Source organism: Pezoporus flaviventris, unplaced genomic scaffold (genome assembly GCF_033815535.1).
Source record: "Pezoporus flaviventris isolate CSIRO_AGI_PZ_B2104156 unplaced genomic scaffold, CSIRO_AGI_Pfla_v1 ptg000021l, whole genome shotgun sequence".
Classification (NCBI taxonomy): Eukaryota; Metazoa; Chordata; class Aves; order Psittaciformes; family Psittacidae; genus Pezoporus; species Pezoporus flaviventris.
The window spans coordinates 5,218,761-5,236,924 of NW_026892569.1; the positions used below are offsets into that span (position 1 = coordinate 5,218,761).

General features: G+C 44.3%; 1 protein-coding gene across 1 annotated transcript in view; it reads left to right on the forward strand.

Annotated features, from left to right (window-relative positions):
- TAFA4 (TAFA chemokine like family member 4) overlaps positions 1-18,164 on the forward strand; it is a 74,108-nt gene that overhangs the window by 18,150 nt on the left and 37,794 nt on the right. The window contains exons 2-3 of the mRNA XM_061455772.1: positions 6,441-6,576; positions 9,624-9,739. Coding sequence (XP_061311756.1) covers positions 6,497-6,576; positions 9,624-9,739 — 196 coding nt within the window. The 5' untranslated portion in view covers positions 6,441-6,496. The remainder of the gene's footprint in view (positions 1-6,440; positions 6,577-9,623; positions 9,740-18,164) is intronic.

Below are 18,164 nucleotides of genomic sequence, written 5' to 3' on the forward strand. Positions count from 1 at the left end.
ACAAGGAAAAATTCTCTCTGATAAATGTAGTTGAAAGAGTTGAAATGCTGAGCTGTAGCGAGGGTATATCCTGTGTTGGCTGTCCAGGTTGGGAAGTCTGTACAACCTTTAATGCAATGATGGCAGGAATTCACTTTGGCGGAAGGGTTCTTTGTGGGGTGGTGATGAATAATAAATAATGTTATATGGAGAAAAGGGTCTATTCCTCCTCCTCGCCTTTACAGCTAGAATAGCTGTACTTTACTCTCTGAGCAGTCTTATTTGTCTTGGTCAACTTTTGCCTGAAGGGGAGATGAGAGCTCACTTTGAGTTGAGAGAGCAGACTCTGAAACCTTTTCCTAAAAATTCAGTTTATAAATGAGATTCTATTTCCTTTAGACGATGGTCTCATTCGCAGGGATTATTTGGACTGCAAAGGATCAGTTATTTGTGCCAGAATAACTCATACGTGCGATTTGCAAGATTACTTGCCACATAAATATACTTGAAATCTGTGAGTTCTGGTGATCACAGGTCCCCAGAACAGACACTGGCGTTGGTGCATATGAAGAAGCTACTGTTCCCTTGTCTGGAGGGGACCTAAAGTAGCCCCTGATGTTTGCATTGCATCAAGTTCTGATAGAAACCTGACTTGTTCTGCCTGAGCAGAGGAGGCAACAGCTTTGATTTCAAACTGCTCCTCAGACTGCGTGAACTTGAGATCTGCCCTCTAGTTCTCACCTTTAGTCCTTTGCTTGAATTTGTTTCCGATTCTGTGCACAGCTGTTACTGCTTCTGCGCTACCTGAGCTCCACTGCATTTACCTTGGAGGCCAGAAGCTCACTGAAAATGAGTCCAACTGAAAAAGCCTTTCCAACAGTGCATCCACCCAAGTCACTGTTCTCACTCTGGCACAATCAACTGAGGAAGACTACAGTGACTGCCTCAGGCATACATTGCAGTCCTCCTAGCACATCCTCTTAACATGCCCACAACAGACAGAAGGCTTGTTCTCATCCCTAAAGGAGCCAGTGAAGACAGACATGCCCTAAAGAACCCCAAATGCTTGTGAGGACAGACACATTTCCCCCAGAACACATGGCACAGGATGTCTGTCTCTGTGTGGATAGTCTGGCTGCGGGTATGATCGATACCTCGTGCTACATTGATGTAATGACAGTTCAGTTCTCCCTTCTTAGGATGCTGTGGGGGTTATTTCCTTTAGCTCTCACTGGTGATGTTTTCTTTCCCTCCCCACCTTTTCCAGTTGCTTTTAAGTGCATCGTTACGTTGCTGTTAGGTGCAACTGTGGAAAGGGCTGATTAGTGGTGACAGACTGAACTGCTGCCAGTGGAGACTGATGTCAGAAATGGAATCTGATGATGTAGAAAAGCACTTCAGCAATCTCAGGTAAAGTGTGCTGGGGTCTGAGAGGTGCTGAGAACTCTTGCAGTCCCACTGTGGTTTTTAGGCTACATGCATGGCTTTCTCACAAGTGAAGAAGCACACTTGCAGGTTGCCGCCACCTTGTTACCTAGTTTTCTTGCTGTCTGAAGAGCCTTCTCATTTCAGTTTGCCATATGGAGCTTGATGCGGTTGGAACTCCTTCAGTGATACTGTAGCGTAATTCTATAGATCATGTTGCCCAGAACCTTATCATGACTGTCTCCAGGCTCAGGGCAGGCCTGGCTCACCCTCCTCTGTGCCTGCAGTGGGGTCCCCCCCTCCGGCACCTCCCCAGGTCCTGATTTCCCCCCAGAAGTCCCTTTTTAGAGGTGCTATCTGTCAGAAATGAGCAGTCTGTCATGTCTGTGTGATGTGCCAGCCAAGAAAACAAGCAGAACACATCAGGAGGTACAAGCTGGAAGGTGCAGTGTTTAAAGTGAGGTTAATTAACTGCTGGAATAACTTAGCTGTGGTGAATTTATTGCTGCGAGGAGTTTTCAGCTCCAGCTAAAGTTGCCTGATTGATGCAGGTATTTCTGGGTGAGAGTTGAGGGACTAAATTCAGAACCTAAACAGCGTTGTTTCCCTCTGGCTGTGGGCTCACTGGGGACCTTGGGGAGGCAGAGACGGCCCTGTCAGAGAGGAAGGTGGGCAGAGGAATGCTGTGACAGTGACGTGTTAACGTGATTAATGACAGAACTTAATTTGCACGGACAGTTCATTCTCGCACAAAGGAGCGCAGCAGGCGGGGGCCTCGCAGGGGATCTCTCTAAGGGCCAGCATGGCTCCGGAGGAGGAAACAATGAGCGGGGTTCGGCGGAGCAGTCGGTGCAGGCTGTACGGATGGGATTTAATGAGGTTTCCCAGCAATGACACAAGTTGGAAGTGTTTAATAGCTCGCCGCTCAATTGCGCGTTGCGTCCCGGATCTGTCGCCAGGGGGCAGCAGCGCCACGCCGCAGGGCCGCCGGCCGCCTGCCGGCGCGTATGCCCCCGCGCTGTTCCGCACCGGCTCTCCGTGCGCTTTACTACCGGTGAGCAAAGTTACTCCCCACGGACTAAACGATTTGCGCACTCGCGAACCTGAACCTGCACTGAGCTGCCCAGGCCGAGTGTCACTGCTGAGGTGTCGGCCGTGCCTTGAGTGGCAGCGCCTGCCCTCCAGCCTGGGGTGAACTGCTTCTTGTGGGGTGGAAGGGTCTTTGCGGAGATATCGCTAATGCACACCCCAGTTATAATAACGTAGCCCTGAAATGGGCGGTGTGTGCTAGCTAACCGGTGTGCTACAGGTGGAAGTGCCCAAGCAGATGTTCACTCTACCTCTGTTCTGGATTTTTGCCTCTGTTTGCCCTCCAACTCTGATAGCGGCGCCTTTCAAACACACAGTGACCAGGCTAGATTTGGGGGTTTTGTTCTGCTTCTAAGGAATTGAAAATGTTGCTCTGTTTTCTCTCAGTTCCTTATTCAGTAGGACATAAGAGTTTATTAGGGCTGATGTTAAGCTTATTGGTGTACTATTTAGGCTATCATGGACTCACTGTAAACATCAGGGATGCTTTAGGTACTTGCCTTACATCACCAAGGGGACTTTCAGTGATGCAACCCATTATAAAAGCCAGGAAGACCTTATAACAGTCTTCCAATACCTAAAGGGGTCTACAAGAAAACTGGAGAGGGTCTTTGGACAAGAGCATGCAGTGACAGGTCAAGGGGGAATGGCTTTAAGCTGAAAGAGGGAAGGTTTAGATTAGGTATTGGGAAGAAGTTCTTCACTGTGAAGGTGGTGAGACACTGGCACAGGGTGCCCAGAGAAACTGTGGCTGCCCCATCCCTGGCAGTGTTCAAGGCCAGGTTGGACAGGGCTTGGAGCAACCTGGTGCAGTGTGAGGTGTCCCTGCCCATGCCAGGCGGTTGGGTCTGTATGATCTAAAGGCCCCTTCCAACCCAAATAATTCTATGTTGGGGTTCAACTTTCTGGCTGGCAAGTCACCCTGCAGATGATGTAGCATCTGCGCTTGCTTCCTTCTTACCAATTGATTTACAGGAGAGGAGTCTCTTAACAGATGCACTGTCTTTAAGATAGGAACTATTGAGAATGGAGAAATTAAGGCCTTTTAAATATTAAATGGATGGAGATTTTCTAAATTATTTAATAGCTTGTAATAAAAGATGGCATAAAATGGCTTAGTGAGTTATTCTTTACAGAAAGTAGGCATAAGAAGTATTTTACAACATGTAAATATTGGTAGGAAAAGTACCTAATTAAAAATGCTACCTTATTCCATCTGTCAAAGGAATTATACACTCCCCGTACAATTTTCAGATGACTTTAGGCCTTTATTGCTTCTGTTCTCAAAACGCTTCTCTGGTGTAGGGAAATGCTGTTTATTCCTGTTCAGCAGCACAGAGACCACTTTGGGCTGGGAATGAGGTGCAGTATATCTGATCATGGCAATTGCCTTCAGGTACCAGAACCCATGGTCTTAGTTTGGGCACATGGATGCCCTAAATACTAACATAAGAGAGTTGTGTAGCCTCCAAGGCAAAGCAGGAGTTGTTCATGGCAAGGTCATGTGTAAATGCCTAAAGCAGATCCCTTCCCCTCTCCTGCTTCCTCCGTTTCTATAGCTTTGATAGAGGTGGAGATGGGGGTTCATTTGCCTCTTGGCCAGAGCTTGCTATATAAAAATGACCCCTTTCTTCACAAGACTGCTTTCCTTGGGTAACTTCTGTTCGAATCCCTCCTGTGTAAATTAACCCTGCTGCCCTGAAATCAAGGACTTCATCCACAAAAGTGCAGTCATATTGGCACCTCTTGGGAGGTGATGCTGAGTTTTATTATGTTGAAAGCGATGCTTGGTTTGCCTGCAGATGGCTAGAGGGAGGGCTGGTGCCTGCTTATGGGAGCATGCTACCCAGCACAGCTCCTGGCACAGAAGGTCAAGATTCATTTGCTTGTTTGTGCAGCCCTGCTTTCCAAAGCAATGCTGAGGTGAGATGAGGTAGGGATCAGCAGTAAAAGCACTGATCACAATACACACACAAAGCATGGTTTTGCCATGAGAAGCTTGAAATTCCTTTTACCATTATTAACCAGAACAGAAGCTTCTGTTCTGATTTGCCTCCTTTATTGAGGTAAAATGAGCTGAATCTCGAGAGTTCAGATTGCACTGAAGGAGTTGGCCTTACACTCCCCTCAAACAACCTTATTTTACTGAGAAATAATACTGCCGGGAAGGCACCAGAAAGCCTAAAGTATGCTGTATCATCTGCCACTTTTCCTGTGTCCATTTAGTTAGAAGGAGTTAGAATAATCAATACTTCCTTGTCTTTTACCAGTATTTAACGTGTGTTTACAGACTGGGTCACGCTAAAGCCAGTAGTTACCTGTAGATGCATCTACGCAGTTGTTATTTTCCTCTGTAATAAAAATTATGGAAGAGACAAGCACTAAAACCTGAGTTAGTGTATTGCAATATTGATTTCTAAAAGAGCACTGTAAGATTATATTTATCTATCTGTCCTATTATGAAATGGGTAAAAATGTACCACACAACGTTTCAGTCATTCAATACTAGTCTGAAAAGCCTGTTTGTTTGCTTTTTCTCAATAAGTTTTTTGAAGGACACTGATTATTTTATTTGTCTTTGTGGAAGAAAGCATTAATATAGGAAGGTAGTGTCTTGTCTCGAGACATCTCTTTGCCCACATCTTGTTTGGATTAGAACTGCTGCATTGCCATTTCAGCTCACTTTGAAACTTTCCACATTCAAAAGTAAAACCAGAGTAAAATGTGATGAATTATAGATTGCTGGCCTGGTACCTCTTTAATTCTAGCAATTACTCTATCTTCTCATGGCGTTCTGAGCAGAAAGGAGCTGTTAAAGCCAGGTTAAACTGGGCTTTGAGAAACCCAGTCTGGCGGAAGGTGTCCCTGCCCATAGCAGGGGGGTTGGAGCTGAGTGATTTTAAGGTCTGTTCCAACCCAACCCATTCTGTGATTCTGTGAGTGTACTGAGCCAGGGGCTTTCCTGTTCTTAGCTTCTGAAAGATGTCTGCCTACATGCTTTTATGACCCCAGAGATGCTTTGCCCTCCAATGTGATAGTGTAGTTTTGTGCTCCTGGAAAGCAATTTTCTAATTGATTATAGGAAGAGGGAAATGAAAAGAGTGGTGGAGAAGATGAGAAAAGGTTATTGTGATCATTCTGTAGGTGAAGACCACATTATTATTGCTCTCACAAATTGCACTGTGTCACGTTTTCAATAGCAGAAGGTCAAGTTGAGCCCAGGGATAGAAATAAGAGAACAAATATAAACAATAAAAGCAATGAGACACAAATGTCTTTGAAATGGAGTGTTTGAGCTCATTATTCTGTGGAACGTGTGTCTGTACTGCTGCGGAAGGAAGTGTCTCCATGCAGTGATTTCAAAGTGTAGCTTCTGGGTATAGATGGACTGGGTGTGAGATGTGGTGCTGGAAGCAAGTAGAGACAAAAGTGTCAGAGGGTGCAATAATGCATTGATCACACAGACATGATCTTATGGATGTGACTCTGCAGACCCTCTGCTCCTGAGGCAGCCAGACTCCAAGGGCCTTGGACAAATCTTTATGAAGACAGGGAAAGATTTCCCCCCATCTTTAATAATCTCTGGTTCAAACTGTTGGAGGTTTCACTTGGAAACCTGTTTGCACTATGGTGGTGTTTTAGATGTTGCAGCTCTCACAGCAGCTGGGTGGCAAGAGGGCACACGGGTATAAGGACACAGTAAACTGTGTGCACGATGCTTGTAATTTCTAGTATAGAGAAGTCTGCCTGTAGTTAATGTAGTTATATTTCAGAGCTGCCTTATTACGGTTTCTCTGTGTTCTTGGAAACAAGTGAAAAGAGCAGTATGACTGCTGCCTTGGATTGCACTGTAGATGGCACTGTGAAACAATGATTTTGGTAACAAAGATCTATTTCACAGCGCTATTGCAGACGTTAATTGCACTGTAATATGGCTTTCTTTCTAGGTCCCCGAAGTGAAGGGAAAATTCTGAAATGCAGAAAAGTTTATTTGCTGCTGCAAATGGGAATCTGGAATAATTATGAAAAACACACTGAAGTAATTGTGTTTGACTGGAACAAAATTCTTGCAAAGTCCCCAAGGTAAGAGCACTTTTTATCTTTCAAATGACACTGAAGATTTGCTGTTCTGGTTAGCAACAATATCCACTTGAATCCAACAGAGAATGAAGGCTTGACATTTCTGGAAGCGGCAGCCCACTGACGCTGAAGGGCTCAGTACCCCTTGCTGCATCTCCCTGCCAGATTTCATCTTTCCCCTGCCTTTTTTAAGATCCTCTTGTATTTCTTTACATGAGTGGGCTGAACACTTGTTCCTTGTCTACCTGCAAGGCAGGCAAATGTAGCATTTTAATGATACTGGAGGCTTTTAGCAGCCTTTCAGTTTGGATATAACTAAGTTGATGCTTTGTAGTGATACACTTATTCCTGGACTTGAATATACTTACAGAGGGATAAGGTTACCCTGTTAACATGATGAAACCTGGCTTCACATTCCCTGTCTAACATCAGGTCTATGGCTTCAAAATAATCAAACTCATAATCTGAGAAAGCTTTTGAAATCAGGTCAGCAGACAGGCATTTCCACAGAGACCAGCTCTGCTCCTGCACTGGGAATGGTGGGAACACCTAGGTTCACTTGCATGTTGAACTAGCAGCTGTTGGGCATGTGCTGTGTGGTTTGGGACTAAATACCTGTCCCTCCCATCAACTCACATCAGAAATAGCATGTTCAGAATGTCTGATTTGTGGTATTTATTCCAAGGGTTAAATCCTGCTTTCAGTCACATCGTGGGAAACCTGGGGGAAGCTCCCTGTCTCCATTATGATACTATAGAGTGACATGAGAGCTGAGCTGTCCACTGATGTTTGGATCAGATTCCTGTGTTTGCTTTTAGAGCAACTGAGGGATGGTATTGCAAGATGAGCAGAGGGTGACTTCCTATTTAGTGGTAACTGGTGCAGCTGTGTGTTTCTCAGGGAGAAAGCAAGTAAAATAGGGTTAAATTCAGCTCTTTCCTCCAGAAATTAAGGTTCAGTAACCTGGAGAAGATCTGGGGGGCTAAAATCTGATTGATTTCAGAGCTTACTGGGAATTGTCCTTAGACTAGTATTGAATCAACAGCAATAACAACATTTATGCTGGTTTCACAGTGACTCAATCCCATTAGCTGCAGTAGCATTATGTGGTTCAGCTGGGTGCAAGAGGTGAATTAGGGTCCATGCTTATTAGCTGAAGTGTAGCTGCTCTGAATTAGCCCTGGAGTGCTTCATGGGACAATACTTGTAGAGTAGGCAAGGACCAGTGATGTCTTTATCTTCTGGGCTTGATTCACGCTTGCAGAAGATTCCTATGTACTGCTGCAAAAGAGCATCAGCATGTTTCTTCCTGTGCTGGCTCGTTTGCATTCAGGGTGGCAACGTACTGGGCTTGAAACAGAACACCTTAAAGCAAGAAAAGGTACCTTTTTCCAAGTCTTTCCTTAAAAGTGTCTTCTTTACATGCAATATTACTTTTTCTTAAAGCTGTTGACTTTTTTAGCAGTATTTGTTTAGCAATATTTGTATAGCTTCTTAAAAGATTTCATAGGCTGGAGTAAAGCCTATAAGGGCAGCTGAAGGTGCTGGGTTTTTCACCAGTGTATTTTTTTCCCAGGTGTAAAATAATGTTTGTTGCTAAAGTATATTTGTGTTCAACAGGCTTTTGGTCTCAGCTTTTGATATTAATAAGTTTATTTGTGAATTGTTTGGGCTCTATCAGCATTCCTGTTCAGGCACAATGAAAGAACAAAATTGTTTTATGATGCGTGAAACAGAAAATTATGCAAGCACTTTCAAATGAGAAAACATGATATCTGTTTTGGTTTTATTTGTAGACAGTTATTAGACTCAAAACAGGACCCAGGTGCTTCCTTGTCTTTGGCAGTAGAGCTGTCTAAGGCATGGGGTTCGGTTCTTGTCTATCCCACGCTTGACTACTGGATTAGTTGAATAGTCTCAAGTATTTTAAAGATATACAGATAAATATATTATTGAGGAAACACATGGAAAATTCAGAACTGGAATCTGCAGGGGAAAGAAGATCCCAAAGGACTTTTTGGTGCAGATAAGCACACTTATGATAGGCTTACCCAAATCCCAGTGTGTTGATTAACAGCCCACTAACGTCACTGCTATGGAAGCAATATTTAGTTCAATTTATGCAAATCTATAAATTGCCTATAATTAATTTGATGTCTTCCTGCTTACAGCAGTTGCTGAAACTGTGGAATGTTCTATCTCGGGGTTCAACTGCATAATGCCTACTTATGTATCACACAAGTAATAAATCATCATAACTGAGTTTAAGAAATGATTAGATTACCTTTCTATATGATGAATGGTGTAACATAAACAATTGAGGGATTTAATTGTAGATATCTGCAGCAAAATGACTGAGGATTTGTGATTTTAGTTCTAACACTAACATGAATCAGACCAACAACATCCACCTCCTTTAGAGCAAATGTTTTCTGAGATGGTTTCTAACACCTTAAGTCCTCGCATGTTTGACTGAGGTGCTGGTTTCATGAGGGTTTAACCCTCAGCAAACTTATGAATCTCCAGGAAAATTAGCAGAAGTTGTGTGCTTGGGAGATCTAGCCAATTCATGGGCATGGCTGTATGGGAGTTGGTAGCATTAGCAAATATATCCTGAGAAATATTAAGTAAAAACGACATTTTTCTGTGATGTTTCTATGATTTTGAGGGAGGTGGAGTTTAAAAATAGTAGCACAACTTATAAATATGTATAATTAGATTGGAGTGCGGATGGTTCTTAATCCTAAAAAACCCCAACCCCCTTATCTCAGATTCACAGAAATGCATTGCACTCATAATGTGTTGTTATAAATATGTGTTTGTGGGTAATATGATGTGTGACGGCCATTGCATTGCTTCTAATTATGAAACATGCTTAACAAAGACTTGAACCCAACTAAACCATTAACATGATTTGGTCAGTGTTGACTTGTAATAAGCCACTTTATTTTTCCTTCAACATCTTCAGCTTTTCCTTCCCCACATCATTTTTATGCTATTCCCTACTCCACAATGTTCTTTCACTCAACTGCTTCCTTTTCTGCCTCCAGGATGAGATTCTGTGCCAAATCAATGCTTCTATCTGACTGGCTCTTTCTGGTCTATGTGTTAATGGTCTGCTGTAAATTGTTGTCCGCCTCTAGCCACCATCCACGGGGGTACACAGGTAGGAGATTTTAAACTCATTATGTGCTACTGAGACCAATTAATACTACTTGCAGAATGTTAGAGCCCACTTTTTAGCAATGGATAATTGATGAGGCTGTTGACAGCATGTTATAATCAGTGCAATGGGTTAAAAATATATCAACAGCAAGAAAAATATGAGTTATTGTAATTTTTCATGGGTTTTCTCAAGTAATTTTATGTACTGAATCTCACCAGACAGTCTTTGGAGTGACTTCATGTCTGCTAGGAATTTGGGATTTGTTTTGCTTTATTATTATCCAAAGATATTCTGAAATGCATCTTTGTCTTCTCTCTTCTAATCTGCTTATTATCAAGAGACTTTATAACAGTATCATTGGCTCTGGTAGGCAATAGATCAAAGTCCTCAGACTTATGTTAGCCAGTTCATTCACTTAAATTTAAACACAGATACTGAAGTGTGGTTTAGTTCAGCTTGTGGTATGCTCCTTCTTTTCCCAGCTTGCCTAGTGAGGCAAACAGAAAGATAATTGCATTTAAGAGGATACCCTCTTCTAGTAGGGTATATCTGTCAGGCACAATGTAGTACCTTCTCAGAAAAGACAGAAATGGCTCAGAACAAGTTGGATTGGCTTCATGAAGTACCAGACTGGATCTTTGATATAACATCTCTGTGCTAGGGGGAATGGCTTTAAGATGAAAGAGGGTAGATTTAGATGAGATATAAGAAGTTATTTTCTGTGAGGGTGATGAGGCCCTGACACAGGTTGCCCAAAGAAGCTGTGGCTGCCCCATCCCTGGCAGCATTCAAGGGGCTTGGCACAACCTGATCTAGTGAAAGGTGCCCCTGCTCATGGCAGGGGGTCTGGGCTAGATAATCTTTCAAGGTCCCTTCTGACCCAAATCATTCTATAATGCCTTAGATCTACATGCAATGTTCTTAGCTCTGAGCCAGACTCCCGTGTGTCCGGGTTTAATGTTAGCATCCACTTCAGCTTAGCACTAGGAAGTGGGGATGCATTTGTTAGAGGCTCCATCCTCCAGATGAGACAACCTATTGATCTCTTTCCTGGCTGCTTCCTGTGATCATCAGAGGCAGGAGCTGAAGTCTCCTTATTTGGGCACCAAAATCTCTAACATCCTGGCAAGGAGGATTGACTGTGACCTGCATATAGCTGCTGTGTCTGTCTACATGCCCATCAGCAGTGTGTGTTCCTAAGAGCTACACAAACCAGTTCCTTGCCTTATCTGTCACCAGCTCTGTGTTCCCTGGTGCTGTGCAGCACTCATGTGTTTGCCATAAGACACGGTCACAGGTTATGGAGAGTAGCTGGCATTGCTTTAAAAGCCCACAAAGTAACTTCAGAGAATACAGTGTTAGAAGATGATCCATGTTATTGCTTTGCAGGTAGCTGTTATGGAAACTAGTTGAACCACTTCAATGAGGAAGGGGGCCTATGCACAATGACAAGTTAATTAGGCCCTCTTGACCTTTCCTGTAAACAGCTGCTGCGCAGTAGGTCATTTCAGAGCTGACTACACAGCAAAACCTGCAGAACAGCTTCTGCAGCTTTTGTCTTTCAGGGAAGAGTCTTGTAGAAAGAAATGTTATTTTTGTCTTTTAAAAATGTACTTAGCATGTGTACGGAAGGAAAATACCCGTAACGAGGCAGTAGTGATGCTGTGTTGTAGGCTTGTAGGATGAACAATCTTTGTGTGTTATGTAAATCATGGCAGTCGTTTTAACATAACATTTTGGAATGCTTGGTTGCATAGTTTTAATTGACACTAAGAATTCTTTCCCCCATATTAAAGAAGTACTCAGGTTTGACTGTAGGACGCAAGCTGCTTGACTGTTAAGCAGATTTAAGTACTGTGTTTTCTCTGGTAGGCTAAAGAAAGATTCCGCTTTTCATTAATAGTTTGGTCATAGATTATGGAACTCTTTTTCAAATAGATACTCTTGAAGCTGGGACATTCATGCATCTTTTTAGACTTCAGTATCATATTCTTCCCCAAACACGAGCTTTTCTTATGCATACATGGAAGCAATCCCATCCCACTTTATTATTTCATGTAGGAATGAAAGAGTCACCCCATTTTTTGATCCTCCAGCTCCCCGTGTCTGTCCTATGGCATCGTAGATCATTCAGAAGGCTTTGGGGGCTCTCCTCAAGGGGCTTGTGTTTCCCAGCCTCATTTTATCTTTGCTGTTTGATATACCACCCAGATTGACCGCCTAATGTACGATCAGATGGAATCTGATATGTGAGCAAGACAGTGTCTTGTTCACCAGGAAAGCAAATAATTTAGCTGCTGTAGTTCAGCCAGTTTTGTGGAAGGCAAATAATTAGCCTCCTTTGTTTAATACAAATTAGCATGTTCTTGGATGGCAATTGAGATAACATTCTTCCATTCAATAAACAACATGAATATTTTTCAAAGTAAAAGGTCCTGAAGCACATCAGGGGGATGAATTCAAGCTTTGGGTTTAGCAAAGCCTTTGTCTGGTGTCCCTTAGGTCAAGTAGCTGTAACCTGACAGGAGTGTACTGAGGTGGGAAATATGAGCTGTTTATGAGACCGGGATCCTTCAGGAGGGTCTGGGTTTTAAGAACATATTGTGTCTGCTCCCGAAAATGAGTGTGTTTCAAGCTATGTACTTGCCATCACTAGTGGCTTTTGAAAAAGTGCTTACTCATCAAGGCTAAAGAAGTTTATTAACTAAGAGCAGGCAATAGAATTTAAGAAGTGCAGATTGACTTCTTTCTTTTCAAAATGCTGCCATTTTTAAGGACCCTAATCTGGGAAAAGACAGTTATTGACTTTGGTCATGTTACATGGTGCCTGAAAGAATGACATTCGACAGCTGTCTCTGCAATATTCGGGCAGGAACAGAGACTAGATCTTTAAGGACCCAATAACCATTCTGTTTCTGAAAAGTGGGAGAGAATGCCACTGAGCAATCACTTTGACAAAAAAGGGCCTCTCCACTGTAATAGTGTAAGACAGAGCTGGCTCCTTCTTTTGTTCTGCAAAATATTCTCCACCATCTAATAACTGTTAGTGAAGAGACTGTTCAATCTAGCAAGCCGATCCAGCTATTGCTTTGAAGCAGTTTGGATCTTGAGCCCAGCTTGGAGGCCACAGACTGTTTTTCATTCGAACACTGTAATTGCTTTGACTGGCAAAGTTAACTAGGCAAAAGGTAGAAGAGAAATGTTCCTTCTCATTACCATTAGCTCACTGAAGATGCTGCTCATGCAGATTATTTCAGCAGGCTTCCTGTATGTCTATGTAGAGAAGACACGTCAGAATATTCATCTGACTTTGTGGCTCTGAATTACCCTTGTAAAGAGTTTGTCTTTTGCACTGACAGTAACTGAGAGAAGCATAAGCACCAGCCTTACTATGGCTATTTAAAATTGGGCAGTATTTCAGGCTGCCAGAGTACCTAACTGATACCAATATAACTATCAATTCCATGCTGTGCTGAATGAAGCAACATACATTTAGTAACAGAGGAGATTTGTTTCCACCTCACTGCTATAAGTCAGGATCCACACATGATGAAGCATTGAAAAGGCACTTCCTCAGGTCACCTTACAGCAGGACTGGACTTGCAGACCATTAATTGGCATAGCCAGCTGAGCAGTTTCTATCATGAATTAACAGTGCAGCTTGGCTTTTCTGAGACTGCTGTTTTATGTGATGATGCTCACCTGAAATGCTGCCAGCCTCCTTCTACTTGCTGAAGGTTCTAGATTTTTTGAAAGCTCATTATTACTAATATGCCTGGAATCCATGTCTTTAACGAGCATCCATCTGCAGTTTTAAGCAGGGCCAAAGTTGTCTCTGAATTGTTTTACTCAGTTCAAGTTATATTTTTTCTTTGCGATTTCAAGTGAAGACATTGGTGATAATGTAGCTGGTAGCAATTTGCTTTATTGCTGCACCTGCAGGACAGTGCAGATCATAGGGAGAAATCGCTGTCTGTGTTTGAGTGCACTGGGACAGCTTGCTTTTCTGGCCAATCAGAGGAGTAAGTAGCAACTTCTTTTCATGGAATTTATTCCTTGTTTCGCTGCAAGACTGTTTTATTTACAGAGTTGTTGGGGGTTAAATGGCACAAGTCTTGTTAAAAATGGCAGTGGCAAACAAATATGCATGACTAGAGACTGGGAAGTGTGTTTGGGAGGAAATTGTCACCAGCCTGAGCTGCTGTAAACTCTGTGTCTTTGCGTAGTGAAATCCAGCTGAAAGTGCAATTTGCTGCCTGGCATTTTAGATGTGATCTCCAGCAATCAGAATGCTGCCCTAACTGGTTTTCAGAGGACCAGTGATTTCCACCACCTGTGAAAGGCAAGCTTCTTTTGTAGATTCTGCTGAGCAGGGCCTGAAGTGAGACCTGAGACAATTTTCTGGGATTCCATGAATGTTCTCCTTCGTTTTCTTCTGATGGATGCTTGAACAGGGAGAGGCACGTATTGAAAGGCTTGGCTTGTGTGAGAGCAATCTCAGCGAATAATGCAGCAGTGCACTTGATGCAGAAGACAAAGCCTCTCCTGGCTTCTGTTCCCTTTCTGCCCTGGCTATGGCTCACAGAAAGCAATCTTTTTCAGAACATGTCTGTCTCTTTTTTTTTTTGTCCTTCTTTGGTTGCTAATGGAAGAGGTGCTAATCTAACCTATCAGAGGGATGGGCAAAGTCACTTGTTATAAGAAATAGACCTCTTGTCATTTGGTAGCAGCAAGTATTGTATGTACGTGGACCTGAGGCCAAGATCTATCCTTGATAGATCCACACCAGACCTGCTGAAGGCAGTACAGAGGCTATGTGTTGAATGAGGTGGTTAATAATTCTTTTCTGTGTCCCAAATGGCACAGAGAAGTCAGTACTTTGAGGAGTGGAAGAATCACCCCCTAAACCTTCATACCACACTGGGAAAGTACATATTTCTCAGATAGTGTTTTCGTCAATTCTCCAGGATACAGGGGAGGACCTAAAAAAAGCTAGGAGGATTAGCCAGGTTAATAAATGGTTAAAAGGATGGTGTCATAGTCAGGGGTTTGGGCGTCTTGAACACGGGACCCAAGTTTGTAGGCCAGGTCTACTGGGGGCTGGTGGAGCTGGTCTAAGGGAAAGAGCAGTTTTGGCAGGAGGCTTGCCAGACTGGTCAAGGAGGCTTTAAACTAGATGTGTTGGGGAGGGGGACATCATTCTGTCCTAACACACCCAGTCAGTTGCCAGAACCTATAATAAATGTTCGTAGCACTGTAGAGATATCCCAGCTGCTCCAGCCAATGAGCCAGCTTCATTTGGAGCTCGGCTCAGATACCTCTATACAAATGCCCGTAGCATGGGGAACAAACAAGAGGAATTGGAGATGTGTGCACATCTACGGGGGTATGATATAATAGGCATCACAGAAACATGGTGGGATGGCTCCTATGACTGGAGTGTCGGAATGGAAGCTTACAGGCTTTTTAGAAAAGACAGGCCTGGCAGGCGGGGAGGGGGAGTTGCCCTTTATGTTAGGGATAGGCTGGAGAGTATGGAACTCTGTCTGGGGACAGGTGAGCAGTCCACAGAGAGTTTGTGGGTCAGGGTTAAAGGGAGAACAGTGATGGGAGACATTACTGTGGGGATCTGTTACAGACCGCCTGATCAAGGAGAACCTGCAGGTGAAGCACTCCATAGACAGATAGGAAAAGCCTCATGCTGGCAGGCCCTAGTTCTCATGGGTGACTTCAACCACCCTGACATCTGTTGGAGTGACGGTACGGCCCGGCACAAGCAATCCAGGAGGTTCCTCGATTGTGTAGAAGACAACTTCCTTCTGCAAGTAATAGAGGAGCCGACAAGGAGAGGTGCCATGCTTGACCTTGTGCTCACCAACAGGGAAGGGCTCGTTGGAAATGTGACGCTTCAGGGCAGCCTTGGATGCAGCGATCATGAGATGGTCGAATTTGAGGTCCTCAGGACAGTGAGAAGAGCGTGCAGCAAGCTCACTGCCCTGGACTTCAAAAGAGCAGGCTTTGGTCTCTTCAGGAACCTGCTTAGTAAGGTTCCATGGGATACAGCCCTAGAGGGCAGGGGGGCCCAAGACTGTTGGTTGATATTCAAGGATCACCTGCTGCAAGCTCAGGAGTGTTGCGTCCCAACCAGAAGGAAGTGCAGCAGGAGGGCCAGGAGACCTCCTTGGATGGATAAGGAGCTCCTGAGGAAAATTCAAATGAAAAAAGAGGCTTATAAAAGGTGGAAGCAAGGACAGGTGGCATGGGAAGAGTACAGGGATATTGTCCAGGAATCTAGGGACCAGGTTAGGAAAGCTAAGGTCCAGTTAGAATTAAACTTGGCTAGGGATGTTAAGGATAACAGGAAGGGATTCTACAGGTACATAGCAAATAAAAAACAGACAAGGGAGAACGTAGGCCCCCTCAGGAAGCTCTTGGGAGAAGTGGCTACACAGGATTTGGAGAAGGCTGAGGTTCTGAATGACTTCTTTGCTTCGGTCTTCACTGCCAAAGGCTCTGACCAAACCACCCAAGTCTTGGAAGACAGACGCAGGGACTGTGAGAATGAAGACCTTGGGCCCACTGTAGGAGAGGATCTGGTTTGAGACCATCTTAAAAATCTGAACGTGCACAAGTCCGTGGTTCCTGATGAAATCCATCCGCAGGTCCTGAAGGAGCTGGCAAATGAAGTTGCAAAGCCACTGGCCATCATATTTGAGAAATCATGGCAGACAGGTGAAGTTCCTGATGACTGGAAAGAGGGAAATATAACCCCCATTTTCAAGAAGGGGAAAATGGATGACCCAGGGAACTACAGAGCAGTCAGTGTCACCTCTGTGCCTGGCAAAATCTTGGAGCAGATTCTCCTGGAAGGCATGCTAAGGCACATGAAAATCAACAAGGTGCTTGGTGACAGCCAGCATGGCTTCACTAAGGGGAAATCCTGCCTGACCAATTTGGTGGCCTTCTGTGATAGGGCTGCAGAACTAATGGACGGGGTAGAGCAGTTGATGTCATCTACTTGTGCAAAGCGTTCGACACTGTCCCACACGACATCCTTGTCTCTAAACTGGAGAGACATCAATTTGATGGATGGACCACTCGGTGGATAAAGAACTGGCTGGATGGCCGCACACAAACTGTTGTGGTCAATGGCTCAATGTCCGGCTGGAGACCAGTAACGAGTGGTGTCCCTCAGGGATCAGTGTTGGGACCGGTCTTGTTCAACATCTTTGTCACTGACATGGACAGTGGAACTGAGTGCACCCTCAGCAAGTTTTCTGATGACACCAAGCTGTGTGGTTCGGTTGATACCCTGGAGGGAAGGAATGCCATCCAGAGGGACCTTGACACGCTTGTGAGGTGGGCTGATGCCAACCTCATGAAGTTTAACCATGACAAGTGCAAGGTCCTACACCTGGGTCGGAGCAATCCCAGGCACAGCTACAGGTTGGGCAGAGAAGGGATTCAGAGCAGCCCTGAGGAGAAGGACTTGGGGGTGTTGGTTGATGAGAAAATGAACATGAGCCGGCTTCAGTGTGCGCTTGCAGCCTAGAAAGCCAACTGTATCCTGGGCTGCATCAGAAGGAGCGTGACCAGCAGGTCGAAGGAGGTGATCCTGACCCTCTACTCTGCTCTTGTGGGACCTCACCTGGAGAATTGTGTGCAGTTCTGGTGTCCTCAACATAAAAAGGACATGAAACTGTTGGAACAAGTCCAGAGAAGGGCCACGAGGATGATCTGGGGACTGGAGCACCTCCTGTATGAAGACAGGCTGAGAAAGTTGGAGCTGTTCAGCCTGGAGAAGAGAAGGCTGCGTGGAGACCTCATAGCAGCCTTCCAGTATCTGAAGGGGGCCTATAGGGATGCTGGGGAGGGACTCTTCATTAGGGATTGTAGTGATAGGACAAGGGGTAACGGGTTAAAACTTAAACAAGGGAAGTTTAGATTGGATATAAAGAGGAAATTCTTTCCTGTAAGGGTGGTGAGGCACTGGAATGGGTTCCCCAGGGAAGTTGTGAATGCTCCATCCCTGGCAGTGTTCAAGGCCAGGTTGGACAGAGCCTTGGGTGACATGGTTTAGTGTGAGGGGTCTCTGCCCATGGCAGGGGGGTTGGAACTTGATGATCTAAAGGTCCTTTCCAACCTTAACCATTCTATGATTCTATGTTTCTATATTTCATTGCCCTTTATTAGGCAGTGAGGAAGGATTAGCAGCCTATGATAGGTAAAACCTGGATGTGTCATCAGTGTGGGGTGTGTGATCAGTCAAATAGGCATCAGATGAAGAAATGAACATCACAATAAAGGCATTCAGTGATGCTGTTGGACTGGACCTGGGGGCTGAGTGGCAGGCGGGCATAAATGATGCTGAGAACATCCCAGACAGAAGCCTGTTCCTTTATGCACAGAAAAGCAAATCAGGTGC